This window comes from Rhipicephalus sanguineus, chromosome 4 (assembly GCF_013339695.2).
Source record: "Rhipicephalus sanguineus isolate Rsan-2018 chromosome 4, BIME_Rsan_1.4, whole genome shotgun sequence".
NCBI lineage: Eukaryota > Metazoa > Arthropoda > Arachnida > Ixodida > Ixodidae > Rhipicephalus > Rhipicephalus sanguineus.
This window is the reverse complement of record NC_051179.1, coordinates 125,774,399-125,790,320: the sequence shown is the minus strand read 5'-3', so window position 1 is coordinate 125,790,320 and position 15,922 is coordinate 125,774,399. Positions and strand designations below refer to the sequence as shown.

The window sequence follows — 15,922 nt, the reverse complement described above, 5'->3', positions numbered from 1 at the left end:
GAGCAAGGGCTCTCGCCGGCAGGCCTTGCAACCTATGATGTGGCACCCACAAACAACCAGCATTTTTGGGATGATGCAGATTCCCTAAACAAGAGCAGCTCACCATGCGGGGACTTTTACCAGTTTGCGTGCGGCTCGTGGCGCCCTCTCGTGGCCGGGGCGCAGACCGCCCTGCGAGACCTGCTGGCTGTGTCGCAGATGGACGCCATTCGGTTCCTCGGCGCAGCGCACAACGTTGACATGAAGCGGCCCACGGGAGGAATCCTCGCCAAGGTTTGTACGCGCATCCATAAAATCACTGCAAGATGACCCACCAGAGTATCTGCGGCGTTCTGCCGTTATGCGTGAGTCCACGCGCTAGAATAACAACAATGGTGGTCGCATTGTTTGCGATGTCAAGTGTCAAATAAAGAAATAATTCTGTGTCATGTCTCGTAGGCGTGTTAAAGCCCAGGGTGACTAAAATGCTACGCTGTCCACAGCCCGGCGTTTTCCGCCCACTGTGCAACTTGAGGAAGTCAAAAGAAAGAAGAGATAACCTAATTACCAATCCACTGGTGTCGAGCACGTTATAGCCAAATATGACGCGGTCACTATCGGAGCGAGCGCGCATGCTTAAACCCTCAGTCTGTAGGTTCACTTTCTTTTTCGTCTCTCCGGGCTTGTCAATATGAACTCAGAGTATTTTGGGAACATTAGAGCGAACAGTGATGCTTGTGATGTTCCACAAATTGCCAATACACTATAAGATCCTTGAAGTGACATTGAAGGTAAATAACAAAAAAAAAATAATTTATGCTGCACTGATTGATTAGTACGTGAGAACGTCTTTACCGTCAATATTATCCACACCAACCTATTATTAATGGAGGTATCAAGTGAAGAAGGTAGGGCACGAAATGAGGCTCCAGTGGTACATTCTGTTAGTTGGTTGGTTAGCTCGTTAGTTAGTTAGTTAGTTAGTTGGTTAGTTGGTTAGTTGGTTAGTTAGTTAGTTAGTTAGTTAGTTAGTTAGTTAGTTAGTTAGTTAGTTAGTTAGTTAGTTAGTTAGTTAGTTAGTTAGTTAGTTAGTTAGTACTAGCGAAATGGCGTAGCACACATTGACGATAATGCTCACTTGTCACATGATAATGGTATTGAACTAAACGGGTGTGAGAGCACGGTGAAAACCGAGCTTGCGTGACCACTGTTTCGAGTGCTAAATCTATCGGGGCAGCGTGCGAGAGTACAAGCACGGTGTTCTCAAGAAAATTCTTGCAAGCATTCTCAGTGCGTTAGAAAGCGCAGCGACGCTGAAAAACTGAAGAGACGATGAACCTTTCCAGCACGTAGTCAGGTAATCACGAAGTTCAGAAAAATGTTTCTTTTATTCCTAGCGTTGTCGTAAGATGCAGCCAGACCAATACATATAAATAGTATACTGCGAAATAATTCTATTCTGGCTTATGCGCAGCTTCCTGCAGGCTACACACAGAAAACAAAGAATGTTAAATAGAAAATTTGCTAACTTTACACGTATTCATGTTAGCAAAAGCTACTAATGGGAAGAAAAACACGATACAAACGGCCTCGCCTCAGTTAACGGCTGTTTTTAAGAAGAAAAAGAAAACGTGCTTCTAAATCATATTAATTTCCGAGCCTTTGTAGAGCTACTCTTGCTAGTGTAGACGGGATTGTCCTATAGGCACGATGAAGCCAGCAAAAGGCACTCCCACAAACATAGTGAAGTTCGGTGAAACCTATGCTTCATGGTGAATATTTTAACCCCTACCCCTTTGCCCCTCCCTCATTTTATAAAAAGGCGCACGAATGCACATCAGCAAATATATTGCGTCACTATGTAGTGCAACACGTGTTTGATACCTATAGTTTGGGTCGCAGGAACCCACGGCGTTGCCGCGCAACCGCGCCGAGCGTGCGTACCGTGTCTGCCTGTACAGTCAGTACGGAGACGTGTCCCTGCTGCACCAGTTCCTCGCCAACCGGTCGTTGTCGTGGCCAGAGAAACCCACGACGTCCGCGAACCCGCTCGACGTGCTCCTCGACCTGGACATGAACTGGAATCTCGGTGCGCTCGTGCACGTGACATAGGAGAAACTCAACGCACTTAGATTTGTACTTAGTTGACAACACAACGATATGTAGCTGGGCACCTGTTCACAAACGATAAACGCAACTGAGAAGCTATGGATTGGATGTTGGAAAAATATTATCGTTGAGCTCGTGTAAGTGGCCTAGTATCTCTAAAGAATTCTCCGTGCTACAGAGTACTCAATGGAAGCTAAAGCTGCAGCCGGTTATAACCATATCATCGCGGCATTGAGGTCAACTGTAATGGAATATTTTGTTGAAGCTCACGGCTCTTGCGAACTTTCCAGGAAACATAGGTGTTTATAATTTAGAAGACCGTTAGAGCGACTCCGGACATAAACGTGCGTGCCTATATCCTAGCTTGTTCCTAGGGATGAACGAAAAAAATGGGAATTCTTTTGTTAGGCACAACATTAATAGGAACCAACGGGCAATCAAGCCAAGGAAAGTATAGAGAGGTCTTTGTCCCCCTTCTTGCCTTCCTTTTTTTCCGCGTTGTGACCCTTATAAGTATATGTACTGACCTACCCCAGCCGTCATGGGGTTCCTAGGAAATTGTTCAAAGGCACGTAGGAGTGCACCTCTCAAGATATACTCTGCTTTCACGCCAACAGGCCTGTGGTTTTCCGTGCGGGTCTCGCCGATGCCGGGCCACAACCGACGACAGGTGCGCGTCGAGCCAGGCCTCGTGTCCACCTCCTGGAAGAAAGGCCTGGATGCCCTGGTGCTTCGCGGAGTGTACAACGCCCGAGTGCGCCGTTTTTACGACCTGATGCGCACCAGCAACTTCGTTCCCATGAGTGACAAGTAAGGAGGCTTAACGTTTACCATTTGTAATATATGAGCAACATCGCCTGTGACTGCGGACAGTTGGCATTTATCGGTTAGCACCTGCGCCGCGGGAACAGTGGGGAAGACAATGCTAATGTAAGGAAACCTGTTTGCGAAGGGGCCACCAAATTGTAGTTATTTTGCACAGTATGAATTTTCAACATGAATATTATGTACGCAGTGCCCAACAGTCATTCGATCCATGCAACGCGACGCGGAACTCTCCTCCGTGGACTTGACGAACGATTATCTTTTAACAGAAAATCCGGTGACCTTCGCAGAAATGCTACTGTACTAGCCAACACATAAAAGTATACGGTGAGACGGAACTGTCCCGTCTTACCTACTGCTGCTATCTCTTGTCTAGTATTGGGCCAGTTCTGCCATGAACGCGGGAAACATGCTATTTTATTTTATTATTCTGTTTATTTACCCCATTTCTTATTGAAAATGAGTAATGGCCCCGACCGCGAAGTGCCTCATGATCCCGTGATTCTGTACATTTGTGTACTGGCTTCTTTTGAGAAATACGGACCATAGCGGCAGTGTTGTGCTGTTCCATTTTACTCTTGTTAATTTTTTACCAACCACACAGCACTCAAGCGCAAATTTCGCTACTGTAACGGGAATTGAAGACGTAAACAATCGCTGTGACATCCAACCCAATCAACGTTATTAAGTACACCTATTTCGAGGCTGTTTTCTCTCGCTTACTCGTTGATTAAAGTACAATCCGGAATTGTTATTCGGGGAGTATGGAGGTCGAAAACGAAGAATGGTAAGGTGTAGTGTTGAGGAAAAATGTGCTCATTTATTATGCGGGGCCAATTGTCTTATCCTAAATGAGTGCATGGTTATTTTGTTCAAGATTACTGCGATTTCGGTCGTTCTCATGCACAGGGATCTGGAAGCTCTCCGCCACGACGAGTACGCTGTCGCTGGCGCACTGTCCGAAGCAGCAAACCGTGGCCAAAGCGAGCTAGCCTTCCAGCTAAAGCAGATTCCGAAGATAGCCACGCCACGAATCACGGCCGCCCAGTGGGCAGCGTCCCTGAACCGCCACCTGAAGTTGACGCACAGGTACGGACGCAATGATGGTGAAAAATGCCATCCGTGCCAAACGCACCTCAGCGAACAAGCTTCACTGTTCATTGTAAGCGCGCAGCACTTGAGGGACCCGGCTTGTTGTCCGCAGATCTCAGGCAGCGTGATCACACTCACAATCAAATGCTCAATACAGGCCTAAAACAAGGCTAGCAATGCACAAAACTGTGTTAAAATAAACGAACAAGGTCTCAACTAATATAAAGAACAGAAAGAACCAAATGGTAATTGAAATTATAAAGTTAAGATTGCTAAAAACGCTTCGGAAACATGCGGCCTACACCCGAGCCGAGCAAGAGAGGGCGCCACCGCCTCACCGAGCGAACGATTGCTCCTCCCACCGGCTCTTCGTCGCCACATCTGAAGGGTGAAACAATCTGACATAACTCGCTGCAGACGACACGTATCTCAACTGTCGTAACAAGCAGGAAGTCAATAAAGCGCAGCAAAAAGTAGCGCTCATGTCGCACACCGAGTTCGCGAATCTCCCTAACACGATTCTACTGTGCAGGCGACACCGTACCTGTTTACCTCACTCAGGCCATCGGCGGTTTCGTAAACGGAGCAGTGGGACCTCTACGAACGGGAGTAGCTGGGGGCCCGTGCTACGCACTTTTTCAGGTTTCACAGTAGTGGAGTTGCATTTAGCGCAGGATTTAGAACAACACCAATTGCTACACAGTTTGTTTTCTTTTTGCTCCGTAGACCATCCAGACTTCAGAGAAGCCGGTAATACATGCAAGCTTCACAGGACATGCACATTGAAACACAACATTGTCATAGCCAACAACTATGAGAACAAATATTTCTGCTGTTTTTGCGCCCTTGCGGCCGATCAGCGCAATGTGCCCCATGTGCTCACAGCCTGCATAATGAATATATCCCTCACATAGGTTGTGAGCTGTTAATTTTAGCTGTTGCGTGCACCGTTTCACACCACGGTCCGCAAATGCGATGCGAATGCCATGCGGTTACGATAAGGAACACTACTCAAATACTTGTGTTCAGTGAGCAGTCGAGAGCGCCTAGGGTGACCGCGCGCCCCTGTACTGCTTCACACCCCAGATGTATTCCTTGCTCCGTACTTTCAACACGTTGTCTAGTCCTCTGCTGCTACTTACAGTTTTCCTTGCTTTAACGCAGATTCTGTAGCTGTGAGATAGCACCGCTCATAAGAATGACACATTCATGTTCTATGGAATTCCTGACCTTATATTGTTCCGCTGAATCTTGGCAACACTGCTGCTGCTTCGTGTCGTCTTGCCTCGCCGCGTTAAGCCAATCCTTTTCTATCACATCGTGCATGACGCAGTCCTCAGTTTCCTTTGAAGTTTTTTTTTTTACTATCGAAACTCAGCAATACAGTGACAGAGTTTCGCATTATGATTGATGCAGGGTCACTGATGCCGACCGCGTGCTGGCGACCAACGTGAAGTTGTTGCAAGCGGTCGACGGTCTTCTAGAGTCGCTGGCGGCCGAGACAGTGCTGTACCAGCTCGGATGGGCGGTGGTGCAGCTGTTGGGCTGGATGGCCGACCCCACGCTCCCTGGAAGGCCGGTAGCCGCACGTCTGGTGGAACACCGGCACGCCGATTGCTTCTGGGCGGCCAACAGGGCCTTCGGACTGCCCTTCCTCTCCAGGTGCACGCGCGCGCTTTCTGAAAGTGACTGCAGGCGCTTTAACTGCACGAAAGTCTACAACAATATTGTAGAGCATTGGCAGAGCGGATTGATTCGCTTGACTCAACGAAACTCCGCTGTTGCCTTTAGTTTCCCTACCTCATAAAGTAAAGTGAACGTCTGCTTCGACAAGCCATTCGCTATCGAATCTGTAGACATGTAATGAAATGGTCATTATAACATGCGCAAATATTTCAAATTTGAAATATCTATGCATGTCTACCACAAAATTTCACAGTTATTGTGAAGGTTCACCACACTTATCTCAAGGGGGTAGCAGTAATTTAGCAACGCGATTCTAGGCTGACAGTGTTCATCTGCATTCTGCTGTTATGCAACTGTCACGCACGATGATGCGCAGTGCGCTTCTATGGGTCGCAGAAATAAGATTCGTTTCCTAATCTCAAAGAACTAGCATCGTCATATCAATGCCAGATCAAGCATTCTGCGAAAAGCTTAGTCGGAAGCGTAACGCCGTTTCTTGTGTACAGCATTGAACACCCCGAGTTATTACGCGCATAAATCTGAAGACAGGCGGGTGTTTTCGCTCCCGCGAAAATGCAACGAAGGCTGAAGATTCAAGTTCATATCTGTCTTGTGCTTTCCATTCGATTGAAACAGCAAGATAGACGACCACCTGGGACAACGTCATTGAATTAAAAGCGCTCGTGTTGCCAGAGTGCCCCTTGTTGGGTTTGATTTGTTTATGCCTTGATTCGTGTGCTACTTCGCATTGGAACTTTCTTTCTCGCAACCGAACCTTCTGGATAGCTTGTAAGATCGTGCGGAACTTCGAAGCCGAGTGATGTGCGCTCTTAGAATATGCTGAGCGCGGATTGCTTCGTTAGTAATGTCGCTATGATATCATAACTTTTTATAAAGATGACAAGACACAAAGTTGCTAGCTTTGACACATTCCACTACAAAAGACAGCTGGCTTTTTATTGCAGATGCCTTCCGAACACTGCTGAAAGAACGAGAGCTGTCTTGTGAGAATAGGAAAAAGGCGCGTCCGCGTTTTTTTTTTTGAGAAAGCGTTATGCACGCAAAGAGTATTGAAGCGCTGTCCCTGTGCTGTGCGGCAATCACGGAATCAAACGTGTAAATTTAGATTCGAGTAATGCACGAACTTTTTGATTGCACGGTGTTCAGTTCAGGTCACATGGGCGTAGCGATACGGCTTGTTTACATTGATCAATTGCTTATACTAGTTCCTACGAGAAGTACACAAAAGTAACCGTAAAATAGCGTTCCGGTGGGCGGAGTGACTCGGCAACTATTGTTATAATAAACATTGTTTATAAGGACGCTTCAGTGGCAAATACTTGAAAGTACAAGTGATTTTCTTTTGAAAAAAAAAAGAAGGAAATGTCGACTCATGACAAACCACGTTCTCGACGTTTGTAACCTTCATGAACGGGCGAAAATATCCAGGCATGTTGTGCAATTGGAATACCAACGACGGACCATTGAAGAGTTGGAGAAGCTATCTGGTATAGCTTGGAGCTCGGTTCAGTAAATTTCAACGCAAGATTTGGGGATGTGAACGGTCGCTTAGTAATTTCTGCCTCGGAATTTCGACAAACGAGGAACGAGATGGTCGAGTGAAAACAGGCCGTGCTTTAAAACAACAGCTCCGAAGCTACCCAGACTTTCGCTCCAAGGTTGTTACTCGTGACCACTCATAGTCCTATTCTTATCACCCCGAAACAAAATTTCACATCCGCACACAGTCCACTTAAACTGGCCATCACAGAAAACGCCGAGCGCACGAAAGTGAGTTCACAAAAAATCACTGTAGCCAGAGAAAAGATTTCTGGAAGAATCCACTGGATACAATGAACTTGAATGGTGTGACACGATGCCCGCCTAACGGAGGATTTGCGTACTACCCTCGCTCAGCCCAGCGCAGCGCTATTCCGGCTACTTTTGGATACCCCCTCGTTAGAGTGTGCTGTACCCTCGTATACTAAAATACTTGGCGTCGCGTTTGATTCCGTGAGCATCGTATGTTTTGCGTTGACATCACCCCGCACTTACGGGCTTCATTGCTCATGCATTCTTTTGACCTATAGAAAACATTGGCACGAACCTCTCGCAGCTACATCAGCACCAAGTATCCGCCACGCGTCCGGTCCGAAGTGGACGACGTCCTCATGGACGTCACACAGGCGGCCATCGGCCTGTTCATGAGGGCGTCCTGGATCGACGCTGAGACGCGTGAGGCGGCTGTGGAGAAGCTGCGCCGAGTGAACACGTCACTGTGGCCGCCGGGCGGCTTACTCAACGCCTCCGAGACGGAAGCCTTGCTGGAGCACTTTCCGGAGCCCAGGGACGACGTCTTCCGCTACTGGCTGGACGCCCTGGAAGTTAGGAGGAGTCTGCTTAGGAGGAAGGACATGGAACGAGCCCTGCACAGCGAGGACGTGCAAGCGCAGCGGGCTCTGTTCAGGTTGATGGACCAATTCGTTCTTTTCCTTGCTAACCCCGCCTTGCAGTAACGGCACGTAAACAAGCAGCGAAATTAGCCATAAGAAACTAAGGAGAGTTGAGGAAAAAAGCCTCCAACATCACTCGCAAGGCTCTGAATTAAAAGCGTAACGGTGCTGCTTAATAACCTCGAAGCTTACGTTAGCCAAACTTACAGAATTAACATGCGGTGGAGGCCCTGTACGTGTCCCACGTGTCGTGAGAATCAAACCGCCTTACCTAATACAATTCACCTCATTGTACTTACACACATTGCTATCTCGAAAAAGTGATAGCAAGTCACGTGGCGAGCGAAAAACTGTCGCTTTTACAGTACAGTTTTACTGTAGTTACAGTTGCAGTACAGTTGAAATGAACTCACGTGAAATCAAAACAGCTGATAGGGAATATGTCGCAGAAAAATTTGTCAGGTTTTTTTTTACTTTGTTTTTACAATACAGTACATGACTGCCATTTGAAGATTTCATTCCTATTGCACTCATGCGGTTAGGCGGAGCGTTTTCACACTATCATTTCTGCCGTCGCCGCACCATCGTGTCTGCGCTGTCATAATATGCGTCATGTGACCACGCTACTTCTTCGCATCACGTGCTAGGTTCACCACCCAGACTCGTTGTCAGGCATATGTGCCTCCATCGGCACGGTCTTACTGCGTGACCACCACTAAAATCCACGTGCGCGACTGCTCAGTTTTTGGTCGTGCAGCGCATTGATGTGATGAAGGCAAGTGTAATTGGGAACTTTCGTCTTGAAGACACCACGTGCCCTCCCAGCGGCTCTCTTCTCAGCATGCCTGCATATTATAATATGATGTTATGCACGGAAGACCCCGCACTACCCTATGTAATCGGTGAATCTCTAGTGCAATTTACCCGGCCGGAAAAAGCATAAAGCCACAAGTAGTGCGCTCATTAAATGCTTGCTTTGCCCTTGCTGTGAACATACCGGGCCAACCTGGTACATTGAGTGTTAATTAAGACGAAAGCCTTATATGAATCATCAAACCGCGAATAGTGAGCGTCGGCATCAACACGAGTGACGCAAAAAATCATGCGATGACGTCACCCTATGATGTGACAGGTCACTAAAATTCATGATGTCATCATTACGTCATCATGATATCGCTGTGGCGACGCATAACGTGACGTGACGTGACGATGTCATCACACGACATCTTCGCTTGGTCAAAGGTGGACCGATCCGAGCAGCACCGGAAAGCCACGTGACGTGCAGAAAGCTGCCAGTGCCTCCGATCCCGGAGGCAGTGAAAAACCACGTTGGGTGCAGAAAGTTTCCGGGGGGAGGGGAGGAGGGGCGACCAGTACAATCGACTGAAGAAAGATGCCTTTCGCCTTCGAGTCGACTTAGGCAAATGCATAGGGGACCGCGCGAGTTCTCTTCAACCAAGACTCTCATGCTTCGGGCTATTGCAGGTACCACTACTACACCAACGAGCTGTCCGTCTCACTCCATGCCCTCAGCAGCCCACTCTTTGTGGAAGGCGGTGGCCGTGCCGTCAACATGGCCGGACTGGGAGCGCAGTATGCGGCGGCGCTTGCGAGGGCCTTCGACTCGCGCGGCGTACTGCTCGAGGGCCATGGCGGCACCTCATCAGGCCTCTGGTGGAGCAGGTCCTCGTACCACGAGTACGAGCATAGGACTGGTGCCTGCGCGGGGGAAGCCCACGGAGAGGTCTCTCTTGTCGGCGACCTGGAGCCCTTCGAAGGCGTTGCTGCGCTAGAGATAGGTGCGCAGTACTGCCTCTAGCTGGCCTGACATTTAGGCGTATGTATAGGAGAACAGTGTTATATAGACCACGGAGTGCGCCTACACCGGAAGTGGTAATATACTGAAGGGTTGCGATGTGGGCTTGCTGGTGAATAGTCTGAACAACTTTGAAGTAGCTGGCAGCGAAGCACGGACAGGAGACGGCACATAAGGACACCACGCCGCGCTATATACGGTGTCCTCATGTGCGTCTCCTGTCCGCTTTTCGTTGCGTGGTACGTAAAGATTGCTCCAGTTATATCCACGGTGATCAGTAAAGTTGCACAAGTATCGAAGGGTGGCTTGCTGGGTGAGTTGGTGTTGCAGTGCTTAGTCCGTATCGGTAGGGTACCAATATGCGGCGTGCCACTTCGCGGTTCTATTTTACCAGCATTACTACCGCCAGAGCCGGGGACAGGGTCAACAGCGATGCTCCGCTCGACCAATAACGTTACACGTCACGCTTCGCTTCAGGCAACATGACGCCAGTCTGTTGAGGTGCAAAAAGACTCCCCTCTTCACGAGGGACATGAACTAAACAATTGCAATGGCAAAGCACAGATATATGCAACTTTGCCAATCGTCGGGCATATCACCATGTCCGGGGCACTTCTTTGTGAATATAACATTATTTTATATAAACGACTGGCAAGCGAAGTGTAATTGGTTGACATTTATTGTGTGTTGGCCATGTGTGTTTTTGTTTGTCTGACCCATGTGCAAATTTTTGTCGTTTGGTTGATGTTAAGATGTGTATAAGCGGAAAACGACAACCTCCATGACCATAGAAAGGAAAGAGCATTTTAAATGCGAAGCATTTCTTAGCGAACCTCTGGCAATTTGAGCGTTTCTATCTACGTATCTATCTATCTATCTATCTAGCCACCTACGTCTGGGTGCTCTCATGATCGCCTCCTTAATTTGGTGTAGACCAAAATTTGCATGGGAGGGTAAGAGGATTTGACGAATATGACTGCCGGGTCATGACATAAATAACGTTAAAATCCTGTCGCGTACATCGTCAAACCCGTTCCACTAGACACGTGTGGCATTTACCACGGGCCGCGGTGTAGGGGTATGCGCCACAGGTGATTGACAGTTTATGTCTACCCAGGAACGGCGGAAACAGACATTGGTAACTGAAATGCTAGAGAGTTAAGTAAAACCAACATCGGCAGCGTTGACTCAACGAATGGAAATAATGAACATTAGGATCCCAGCAGGAATCGAACCCAAGCATTCTGCATGGCAATCAGGTATTCTACCACTGAGCCACGCCAGGTCTACAAATTGGCTTGGAAAAACAGCCTACGCAGGCGTAATAGTGGTGCAACGTCACTTGTGGTTGTGGTGCTGGCTATCTAATTTTACAAGAAAGCAATAAACACTACATGATACTCCTACGATGTGTACTCCTACGATACGGGCATCATATCAGATTAACGTCTGTAGTTCCAGTGTTCGCTCCGCTTTTATAGCGGTCTAATAAACATTACTTTTGTATTCCTATGATTCAGCAAGCTATATTGAAGCTTTGCTCGACCCCGGAGGAATACAATAACGAAAGTTACATATGATATCCACATCACGGCATCGTAAAGTACACTTCGTCCACCAGAACGACAAAGTGTCCTCTTCATTTCTTAAGAGGCTGGGCGATGGCCTCATGCTGACCGTTGATGATGTCAGATTGATTGACAGCCATTTGTAGACTAGGCTACGTAGGCCACATAGGCACAGGTAGTCTACGAAGAGGACAAACACCATCCACTAATGTTGGTCTACGTAGCACTATCCAGGCCTACCAGCCTCGACGGCCTATGCCTCACCAACGCGAAAGGCGGCTTCAGGTTCCGACATGTCGCCGTCTCTGTCGACCGACAATTTGTCGACGAAATGACCTAGGCATCCACGAATTCCAACAGCTCTACTATACCACATACTTCAATACACATGGACACCTCTTCACCACGATCACAACCGAATCATATAACAAGTCATGACCAGCTGCTGGTGCTCACTGATCACGGTGTTGATTCCCTTGTTCAAGAACTGTCAAGAACTTCTTGCACACATGCACACGGGTTCGTGAAACGCGCGTGCGTTCTCGGGACACGTATAAGCACTACATATCAGCTTAGCGCTTCTGGTGTTGGTAATACCCACGTTGTCATTGGCAGCGTTACCCAACCGTAAACAACTGCTTATATAACACATATGCAGCTCTTCAACATATATATGTGTGCGTATGAAATATATACAAATATTGAGCGTCATTTTGTAACGTGTCGCTCAGTAAAAAAAGTTACGCCACAGTCACCTACCCGCCGCATGCTTCGCATAACATCGACTCCCACGGTACGTGGGATCTGCCGAATTTTTTTGACCTAACGTTAATAATCCAGGTGCTCGTTTTTGTTCGGCAGTACCAAAAAAATACGGCGAATTATGAAGTTAATCAAAGCTTAGACTGCCTTATTTGATTCCGGGATCGGTCCCCACGAAAAATTTTCGTTTTCATTTGTCTCACCGTAATTACACATGAATAAGAATTCAATTCAATATGCATACATCCCAGCATCATTTCCTTGCTTTTATTATCGGTTGGTTTCATACGATTTCTGAAAAACCGTTGTGAGCAAGGACTCGAGCTCGACCTAGATATTTCTTCCATTCCTCACGGTATTTTGGCGCGGTACGCACTTTGCCATTGCACAAGGTGTTTCACTCTTCAGTAGGTCCCACTCTCTTTAATCTTGGTATTAATGCGGAATTCTGCACTGTACCTCCTCGACAGCGTACGCGGCCTTCAGCGCAACCCGATGGATGAGCGACAGTGGACGGCACACGCGGCGCAGCTTCCTGGGCTTGAGCGAGGCGCAGGCGTTCTTCGTGTCGTTCTGCCAGGCGCACTGCGCCCGCGAACCCACGGATCGCCACCGGCTCTCCTGCACGCTGCCGCTGAGGAACTTTCGCGGCTTCGCGGCAGCCTTCGCGTGCCCGGCTGGATCGCCGATGAACCCGGCCAAACGGTGCGGCTTCTTCGAGAGCGACCGACCAGCCGTCTCAACTCCTGGCGCTCTCACGACGCAGCCGGCTAAGCGCGACACCAGTGCCTCCGGCGACACCGTGTCGCTGGCGTCCACGCCGTTAGGCGCAAGCGTTTTCTGACGCCAATGGCGCGACGCGATTATTGCTCCATATTGCCTGGAGCTCGTGAAACGCCGTGATCGCTCTCGCCCTACCATGCTGAGCGAATTATATAACGCCGTATTGATAAAAATATGTTTGATTATGCGAAAATATGTGCGTTGTACGCTTTCTTAGTATTTTGTGTTTGAGTGAAGCAAAGAAAAACTAATCGGAGGATCGTTTTTTTTTGTTTTTTTTTTTTTTTTTTCAGGAAACGTTGAGTACGAGCAGTGAAAACTATATATGCGACAACGTTTGTGACAACGCGAGGAGTGAATATTCTCCTGACACAATTTTGAGAAATGTCCTTTGCAAGCGAATGCAATTTCCTTTGCTCCTTTCTCATCAGTGTTCATGTTAATGAGGAAAGGCGCTATATTTATTATAATTGTTCGCCAATTTGTGTCCTTTCAGAAAGGAAGGATTGCGCAAAAAACACAGCACACGGACAGAGGCGACACCAGCGCAAACTTGGCCCTTTTTCGTTCACGTCTTAGGCGAGTGAATATGTAGGCCACAGAGAGGGCACAAACCAGAAAGGAAGCACTCCACATGCGCAGAGAAAACTGCAAAAAGAAGATAGATGATTACAACCTGTAGTTTAGCACATTGCATATAAAAACTCGCATTCACTTATACAGCAATCGAGGGTTGCTTATACATTCACTACCGCTTTTATTGATAGGAAATGCCTCATTGAGTTCACGGGCTGTCTTGTCTTTGCTACTGTGTGCTACTACACTACCTTTATTCTACAGTGGGCCCTTTTCTGAGTCTTTCTAGTGCAACAACTAGCCCCTAAACGTGTGCTATAGCTACACTTTGTGTTCGTTAAACGACGTATGATTTCAGCAGATCGATCCTGCGTATCATGGGAATGTATTTCAGGCGACAGGGTCTGCGAGTAGCTCCTTATATGTCGCACTCTGAGCAAAGTCTTACGAGTTGTATAGACGTCTTTATGTTATTTGAGCAACTGTGTGCATATTGTGGGTTTACCAGGCACTTTGACTACACCGACTTCTAAGAAGTAGTGCATTGTCCGATGTAAAAACGCCGGTACTCGCGTTGCAGCAAAAATACGCCACTTTTGTCGAAACGAAGTATAAGAAGCGTGTCTGTTGCACTCCTGCGGGGATGAGCTACGCTACAGTTCCTGAAGCATAGGAGTACATAGGTAAGCGTTTGTGGGATACATTAAAAGGCAATTTTAACAAGCGGTAGCATTTTTCATGTCTGACCACGCCAAGTATAAGTCTATTGTCGCGGTCCTGCTTTCATATAGAGTAAGTTTCCTGGTGCACATACCGCATACCATGCTCCGTTGTATGCGGGTATGTGCTACACGTGACTGTGGGAAATGATTTCGTGACGTATGCGACAGGCATGTCAAGTACATATCACGACCTATCAGTCATATCCTTAGAGTTTAGCGCAGAGACTTGTGAACACGGGACAGGGACACACACACACACACACACACACACACACACACACACACACACACACACACACACACACACACACACACACCCGCTATCTTTCAATAATCTAGACAACCCTTGCTCTTGGTCATGTTCTACATAGACTCATGCCCTCCTTTGCATATTTTTGTATAAACGAAGTTAAGGAGGCGACTACGACAGCACCCAGATGCAGGCGGCTAGAAGGATAGAGTGCCAACTACAAAAAAAAAAAAAAATGCCACTTGCACAGAGCGTGTAATGCAATCTGAACGCCCTGCGCAAGTGGCATTTTGTAGAGGGCCGCCTTCAACTTGCGCTGAGGAGAGCACAGACGAAAGCCAATGCTCTTAAGTTCATTAACTGACGTGCGCTTCACATTGAATTCACCTTGGGTTCAATTTCTACACACATTACCACTGCCATTCGCTTTGCATTTGACACTTAATTTGTTCACAATTATTTATATGTTATTGCACTAGCTGTATGACTTGAACCAATATCCCAATCGTTCATTTGCACCAGAACGTGGCTCGGATCGCGGCTCAAATCTATTGCCTGCCGAAGAAGTAAACATGACTAACGTGCACTGCTTTCCCGTAACGCTAGCCAACATCACCTAATTTTTCACGTAAGTTATTTCACAAAGAACTTGAGTGAAACGTAAGTTCTTTGTGAAAAGTGAAAAGCAAGTTCTTAGGTGAAACGTAATTTCTTGTTCTATACGTACGTTCTTTTACAAAGAGCCTACAATTAGAACAACTTTTACAAAAAACTTATCTAAAAATGTGTTATTGTGTTACTTGCCCTGTATAACTACATTTTGTGCCTATACTAGCGCTAATCTTCTCCATTTCTGTATTAATTTGGCATTTTGTTTTTTTCCCTACCACAGCTGTCCTATGTACTTTTGTGATTTTCTTACTGTGTTGCTATACATGTTATTTTGTAATTGCACAGTTATGATGAAGGGAAGAAGAGAACGTACAGAAAGAAGACAAAGCAAAAGCTTTTATGGGCTCGTGCCTTTATTTTTTTTTTTGCCGATGTTCATACAGGAACTTCATCTCTACTCCGGATTTTCTTTCCTTCCGAATCATATTAGTTTTTTTGCAATTTCTTTTTCCATGGGCACCTAATTCTCGAGTGCCCATGACAATTAGACACAGACGCATCGCCCTCACCGATAGACTACAACGCCGGGGTAAAATGCGAAGACCTCACCGAAACCTGGGAGGCCAAGCTCGTCTCCGCGGACCTGAAACAACGTTGCCCTGTCGCCAGGAACAAGGAGGCAGCGAAGG

The 15,922-nt window shown here is 47.2% G+C and overlaps 1 protein-coding gene across 1 annotated transcript in view; it reads left to right on the top strand.

The window, feature by feature from the left end:
* Nucleotides 1–13,259, top strand: part of LOC119391587 (endothelin-converting enzyme 2-like) — a 111,487-nt gene extending 98,228 nt beyond the window's left edge. The window contains exons 7-14 of the mRNA XM_049415333.1: nucleotides 80–273; nucleotides 1,882–2,068; nucleotides 2,706–2,898; nucleotides 3,823–4,002; nucleotides 5,422–5,667; nucleotides 7,808–8,158; nucleotides 9,630–9,943; nucleotides 12,761–13,259. Coding sequence (XP_049271290.1) covers nucleotides 80–273; nucleotides 1,882–2,068; nucleotides 2,706–2,898; nucleotides 3,823–4,002; nucleotides 5,422–5,667; nucleotides 7,808–8,158; nucleotides 9,630–9,943; nucleotides 12,761–13,134 — 2,039 coding nt within the window. The 3' untranslated portion in view covers nucleotides 13,135–13,259. The remainder of the gene's footprint in view (nucleotides 1–79; nucleotides 274–1,881; nucleotides 2,069–2,705; nucleotides 2,899–3,822; nucleotides 4,003–5,421; nucleotides 5,668–7,807; nucleotides 8,159–9,629; nucleotides 9,944–12,760) is intronic.
* The last annotated feature ends 2,663 nt before the right edge of the window (nucleotides 13,260–15,922 follow it).